This window comes from Myotis brandtii, unplaced genomic scaffold (genome assembly GCF_000412655.1).
Source record: "Myotis brandtii unplaced genomic scaffold, ASM41265v1 scaffold963, whole genome shotgun sequence".
NCBI lineage: Eukaryota > Metazoa > Chordata > Mammalia > Chiroptera > Vespertilionidae > Myotis > Myotis brandtii.
In genome coordinates this window covers 86,364-93,838 of record NW_005371986.1, presented here as the reverse complement: position 1 = coordinate 93,838, position 7,475 = coordinate 86,364, and the positions used below count along the sequence as shown (strand labels likewise).

At 40.0% G+C, this 7,475-nt stretch overlaps 1 protein-coding gene across 1 annotated transcript; it reads left to right on the top strand.

Annotated features, from left to right (window-relative positions):
• Nucleotides 1-243: 243 nt before the first annotated feature.
• IFNE (interferon, epsilon) lies at nucleotides 244-840 on the top strand. The gene has a single exon (XM_005886203.2). The coding sequence runs from the start codon at nucleotides 259-261 to the stop codon at nucleotides 838-840; it is 582 nt and encodes a 193-aa protein (XP_005886265.1). The 5' UTR covers nucleotides 244-258.
• Nucleotides 841-7,475: the final 6,635 nt, after the last annotated feature.

The following is a 7,475-nucleotide window of genomic DNA, read 5'->3' as shown; positions in this document are numbered from 1 at the left end:
CAATGAAACAGGTTCTTTTGGTTACTTCCTCAAACAGCCAACACAATGGGGAAAGTGGAGGAAATGTCCCCTGAACACTATGATCAGGGAACCAAAAAGTCTGGGTGTAAACTTGGAGAAATGACAGCTTTAGAAAACAAAACCAACAACGGAAAACACCTCCCGGGACACTCTGAGATGCATGAAAAGGCAAACCTTCACTGGAGTTGGAGCTCTACTGAGTCCGCAGAGAGACAAGCAACATATTTGACCTTCACCATGATTAACAAGCACTTCCGTGAGAGTGTGTTGGTGCTGCTGACCTCTTCCACTATCCTCTCCCTAGAACTGAAACTCGTTCTCTTCCAACAGAAAAGAGTGAACAGAGAAAGTTCAGAACTCTTGAAAAAATGGCAACCCTCATCCATTCTTCAGTGTCTGCCACACAGGAAGGACTTCCTGCTCCCCCAGGAGGCTGGCAATCCTCACCAGGACGAGAAAGGATACGCACTGACCATTCTACATGAGATGCTTCAGCAGATCTTCAGCCTCTTTCAGGCAAATACTTCTCTGGAAGGTTGGAAGGAGAGCCACATGGAGAAGTTCCTCATTGAGCTGCATCAACAGCTAGAATACCTAGAAACGCTCATGGGACTGCAAACAGATCAGAAAAGTAGCACTGTAGGTCGTGAGAAGCTTAGGTTGCAGGTTAAAATGTACTTCCGAAGGATCCGGGATTACCTGGAAAACCAGGAACACAGCAGCTGTGCCTGGACCATTGTCCAGGTGGAAGTCAACCGGTGTCTACTCTTTGTGTTCCCACTCACAGGAAAACTGAGCCAACAAGAAATAGACCCTTGAATCATGTGGAGCCAGCAGCAACTGCAGGCTTTAAAAGCAAGAGGGTAGGTTAGGATGGGGGGGTGGGGGTGGGAGGGCTTCTCCAGCCATTTATTATTTCTTTTTGTCATGAAATGGTAGCATAGTATTGGTTTTGTGTATCCACATATATATTTATCTGTACCTTAAGATTATGGATGTTGACGATTGTTTTTTTTTATTTTGTAATGTCACTTTATTTTTTCTATCCATCTTAAATTTTTATGAGTGGAAATAGATTCATTAAGATTTCATAATTGGTTCTTCATAAAAGTTGGCTTGGTATATACAATGAAATATGTTTCTACTGTACTCATACTTGTCTAGACATAGAACATTATTCCAATGATTTTTCTTATTTGCCAGAAATTGATAGAAAAAAAATGAGAAATACTAGGAATAATTTACATTACTATGATTGAAAATATCATTATACACTGAGTAATTGTTACAGGTGACACAATAGAAATATAACTGAAATATATGAACACACAGCTTGCAGAGGAAAAAAAAAACATGAAAAGAGGTTCGACCTCACTCATAATGATGAAAGTACAAATTAAAAGTGAATAACATGACATTCATAACCTACCAGGTAGGTAAAAGCCAAAAGTTCAATAAAAAACAAAAACGCACACACAAAGCGATGGATGCAGACAACAGGGGGTGAGGGTGAGGGCAGGACTGGAGGGATGGGGGGGGGGGACAATGGGGGAATAAAGACACATTTGTAATACCTTAATTAATAAACACACACACACACACACACACACACACACACACACAACATTCTTGCAGAGACTTTGGGGAGGAATGCACTTAAATTTGTCCAGAGCACTGGAAATTGATCTGATCACTGTAGAGGCATTTGGTGATACCTATCAAAACTCCAGATGCATGTAGTCTGTGATCCATCAATTCCAGGTCTGGAAATATATCCTATAAAAACACTTGTACATGTGTGAAATGATTTACATATAAAATTATTCATTGCAGCATTACTTATAATATCAAAACATAGGAAACCACCTAAATTCTTCTAAATAGAGCAACCCTCTTTGCTTGATAATATGTAGTCAAGCAAAGAGGGTTGCTCTTTCTGTAAAAAAGTCAAAAATAAAGTAAAAGAGTAAAAAATATAGGCAAGATGCAGAAGTGTGTATAAAATGCTACATTTGAGATTACAATGAAAAATAAATTTTATATTTGACCTTACTTGTGTATGAATAAAGAATGTATAAGAAATAAATTACAATGATTACTTGTATTGGGGGGGGAGGGGAGGAAAGACGAAGGGAGGGAGACAGGGTGGGAGAGGATGTACAGCATGTTTCTATATTTTAATTTTTCTTATGTGAATTTTACCAACTAACATAAGAAATTGAAATGTACCTAACAAGTCCTAGTTATCAGAAATATGGATGGAGTCTTGGGGAAAGGAAGTGCTGGGTGCAAGCTGGAAGAAACAGGACTGAGCCAGCCTGCCCCTGGTTGGGGTTTCGGGAAGGAGGAGGGCTGGTGGGACAGAAGAGCACCAATCAGAGGGAGAGGTCCCTGTTCCAGGGAGGGGCCGGCGCTGAAGGAGTCCATCTCCCTGGCCAGCAGCTCCCAGAAATCATTATGGAACAAACGTGGGGCCAGAGAAACTGACGTTCACCGAGCCTTGAGGACTTTGCACAGTCATAGTGACTTTTGCCCAGTGTATCGTAAGAAACAGAGCCATGGCCCCCAAATCTGGAGCTAGTTCTACTACTTCGCCATGTTCTGCTTCGGATTCATTGTATAATTCGAGATAAAAGTTGTCACTGAATGTAAAACTTGCTGGGGAACAAAATATATTCCATTTCGGTTTAACTAGTGTAATTGAGTAAGTGTAGTAGCTCTTGGCTGATGCTTCCAGATTTGGCTTAAAAGGGAGGAGGAGGAAGCAAATAGGACCCTGAGAGTGAGGCAGGGTCCCCTGCACTAGTGAAGGGGGCAGGGAGCAGAGGCTAGCACTCAGGAGGAAGTCTTTGTCAACTTCATATTTCACCCCAAGGGTATTTGCCTTCAAGTTTACCTTTACACGGAAGTAGGGAAGTGGAAAGAACAGAAATATTTTCCAACACTCAGCTGCAAACACAGGTCATTTGCTTCTGATGACTGTTGAATTTGTGTTGTTGCTTTCTTTAAGCAGGAAATTTTCAAAACAAAATACTTCATTTAACATGTTATTCAATTCTCAAATTAACCTTGCATGGTAGTTACATTATTATGTTTTTTTCTCAGGTGAGGAGAAGAAGACATTAAAGATTAAGTAACTTGCTTAAAGTAACAGAGCAAACCACAGAGCTAGCAAATGCCAGAGCAAAAGTTCCCTCCCAAGTCCACATGACTCACAAGCCAGCCCCGTGTTCTAGACACCAAAAACCTGACCGACATCGCACAGTATCACTGCGAAATAATGATAACACTAATGATAATAATTTGCTCCTGTCTTTTCTTATTCAAGTTCACACTCTCGCTATCGTCTTGGATTAAGGAAAGGATATTTTCTCCCCATGGACATTTTTTTCTTAATAATTTAGGAGAACAGAATGGAGAAGCTGCCAAGTGGAAACTTACTTATAGCAGATAACACTCATTTTAAAGCTAAAACCACTACTTTACATGCTCATGTGTTCCCAAACATTTAGCTTTATTAAGTTGACATCTTGCTTATAGAACTATCTTAACTGCTTCAGACAGAATAAACATTGCTTGCTTTTAAATATGTGCCCTTTTAAAACTTTAAAACCAGAGTTCTAAACATAGAGATATTAAGGAAGAGAAATACTTTAATAGACTCCCTACTAGTAGTAGGACGTGGGTGGGTTCAGAGTGAAGGTAAGTTCGTTTGTACTCAGAGGCTGCGCCATCTGCGTTATCCTTGTTACATCTACATGTACTTGGCTAAATAGAGTATCAAATCAATAAACAGGTTACAAAAGAAATGTAGTATCACCATTTTTCCTGTAAATAAAACATGCAATAAAAATATCCAAAAAAGAAAAGCATTAAAATATTCACAGTAGAATTTCCATTCTCTTATACTTCTGAGAGTAAATATTTTCCCCATGAATATGAAATCATTGAGAACCAGAAAAATTAATTTATTGTAATTTTGAAATTTAAAAGAAGAACAAAAACTATGGCCCCTTATGGAGATTTGGCATAGGGTGCTTGTCACCTGCAGTCAATTAAACCCCGCCTCCAGCCTGCACCAGACTCATCTGAGAGCGGGTTAGAACACACGGACTGGCTTAGTGCCCATGTTTCTGATCCAGATGGTCTGTGGTGGGGCACGAGTATTTGCATTTCGAACAATTTCTCGATGATTCCGGTGCTGCTGGTTTGTGACTACACATTATAAACCACACCCCTATTTATTGGTAGCCTTAGCAGACTTTAAACAGATGAAGACGGTCCCCTTGAGGTTACTCATCTCATATTTTCTCACAATAACTGCAGAGAGGCAAGCATCCTACGTAGGAGAGAATTGATAAGAATCATTTCTTTCTATACCTTTTCACAGCAGCAGATTCAATGGTCTTTTTCCTTCTTAAAGAAGCTGTATGTAGAAACAGTCATATCCCAGGTGCACCCTATAACATTAACTGCCTTTTACAGAAAATGGTCCAAACCAAGGTTTTTTCTGTAAGGGTTTCTGGTCCTCTTGCCCCTGGTTGAGTGAAATCACTGACAACTGATTGGACAAAAACTATGTTGTGGATACAAAGAAACCAAACCTCTGAAAGACAGAGGATTACAAGGTGAAAGATGGCAAGCTGATCCAGTCATCTCCTCTAGTGAGAAGTACGGATGTGTGGTATATGGGGATTTTAGGGTCACTCTTGGAATTGTTGAAATTAGTCATTTAGCCCAAGTTTTCTCCCCCATCCTGGGGTCCAATGACTGGTTGGTGTGGAGGTATAAGGGCTAAGACTCCTCACTCCACCTCTGAAGGGTCATCCCAGCTTCAGAGCATCCAGCCATAGCCTGTAACAGGCCAGGGCCACTTCCTAACTGCACTGCAGTTTAACTTCCCCTCTGCTTAGTCCTTCCGCCTCCTCTTCCCAGATCCCATAACACTCCCTAGTAACCTCCTTGCATGTAATTTCTGTCTCAGGGTCTTCTTTCTTGGCTCCTGACTTCCAATAGCATAGCATACAGACCTTCCATTTTAGAGCCATTGAAAAGCCAGCTCATATGCTATTTCCCTGGTCAAGAACATATTCTCTTCCTATTATGTGTTATTATGTCATTCTTGCTTCATGACTCACTTAAAGTTTTTCCCTTCCCCAAAAGCCCTTCTATTCTGATTTGTCTGAATCTATTTGCCCCCTCCAGAGCACAAAATACATTGTACTAATCTTTCTTTCAACTAGAGTATGACCAACTTCATGGTAGGGAAATGGCTTCTGAATTCTTTTGCACTTTCTTCAACACATAACAGGGACCATCTAAATATTGGATGAAGAAATTTAAAATGCAGCATTAAAAGGAAAGGGGTATGTCAGTACCATATTGTCATGGTTAGTTAGACCTGTGAGGAGACTCGCTGTGTAGAGATGAGGAAGTCACGTTTACTATATGTGTCTACTAAGAAGTTAAGTTCCTATTTTTGTTTCTCAGTTTCTCTACTCTTCCTGGATGAGCCATTTGGATAAGCTACTTTACGGGGTAAAAAATAAAATGTCCTTCTCTGATGAAAGGCTGGTTTTTATTTTTGTATAGTAAGGACAAAATATAATAAGGACATGATATATACAGCAGAAGTCCAGGTGGGAGTCTTTCTTCGGACTATTCTGGTCATCTTAAAAAATGCTTTTCTCACGGGCCTTTGGCCCTTGTCACCCTGATGATGGTTAGTCTGCTTTAAATTGCCAAGTAATATAGAAACCACTGGCACCAACTTCAGTGATGCCAGTGGGATCTACTTTTGGTTCAGTTTATTAAAAACTTAATATATTGGGCCATGGCTAGTTTGGCTCAGTGGATAGAGCATTGGCCTGCAGACTGAAGGGTCCCTGTTTGATTCCAGTCAAGAGCATTGGCTCAGTGGACAGAGTGTCAGCCTGCAGACTGAAAGGTCCCGGATTCGAATCCGGTCAAGGGCACATGCCCGGGTTGCGGGCTCGATCCCCAGGAGGCAGCTGATGGTTGATGTTTCTCTCACCATTGACGTTTCTATCTCTCTCTCCCTTCCTCTCTGAAATCAATAAAAAAAATATTTTTAAAAAACTTAACATATTGGAAAAATATGAAAACAAAACATGCAGATAGTGTAAATGGTTCAATTGTACAGAGTGCAACACTCTTCCCATTGTTCTATTTAAAAGCCTTGTTTTGTCCGAAATAGGTGGCCCCTGGATTGGTTTTTCTACCAGCTATTAGTAAAATGATGACAATTTTCCTCATTTCTTTGGATTGTATACTTGAAAAATTATGGGTAAGCAGAAGACAGGCAGCATGTAGCAAATATTTAATGACCAGATTAACGGGACTCTTAAAAGTGTGGAAACCTGCTCAACCAAGTTTTTGTCACTGAAGGTGGACAGGTGGACCTCTTGGGAAGGGTGGAGCAATGTTTGACTAAAACAAAGGGCAAGGTTCTCTTGACCCATAAATCATGTAACTTTTTCTGCATAAGAGAGCTAAGTGTACATTGTTCTAGTGAATTTAGTCTAAGTTACATTTCAATATAAGCCTTGTACTAAATAAGGTATAGGTCTCTGGGAAGACATTCAATTACTTCAAATAGAAATCCATGTCAGATGAACAAGGTGGAGTCAATTTGAGAGAATTAAGAATTGAATTCTTAGTTGGTATTTTATTCAGTACAGCAGGCATATTTCTAGTGACAGCTTCTAATCTATTCTTACTCCTTGGGAGAAGCTGTAGCTTTCTTGCTTATCTTTTAAAATACATATTTCACTGTCATTGAGAAGGTGTCCAGTTTGAACAAACACTTCACAAAAGAGGATATCCAAATGATCTGTAAACCTTAAAAAATGTGTTCAACATCATTACTGCTCATAGGCTGCAAATTAAAGACAAAATGTTATACTGCAACACACACACACACACACACACACACACACACACACACACATCATAATGGCTAACACTAAAGAGATTACATTAAAAAATTAAGATGACTACCAATTAGAAAGGATATATGCACCCATATGTTCATAGCAGCACAATTCACCATAGCTAAGATCTGGAAACAGCCTAAGTGCCCATCAGTAGATGAATGGATTAAAAAACTGTGGTACATCTACACGATGGAATACTATGCTGCTGTAAAAAAGAAGGAACTCTTACCATTTGCAACAGCATGGATGGAACTGGAAAGCATTATGCTAAGTGAAATAAGCCAGTCAATGAAGGAAAAATACCACATGATCTCACACATTCATGGATAATAGAGACCATTACAAACTCTTGAACAATAATAGATACAGAGGCAGAGCTGCCTCAAACAGATTGTCAAACTGCAGCGGGAAGGCTGGGGAGGGTTGGGGGGCAGGAGGGAAGGGGGTAAGAGATCAACCGAAGGACTTGTATGCATCCATATAAGCATAACCAATGGA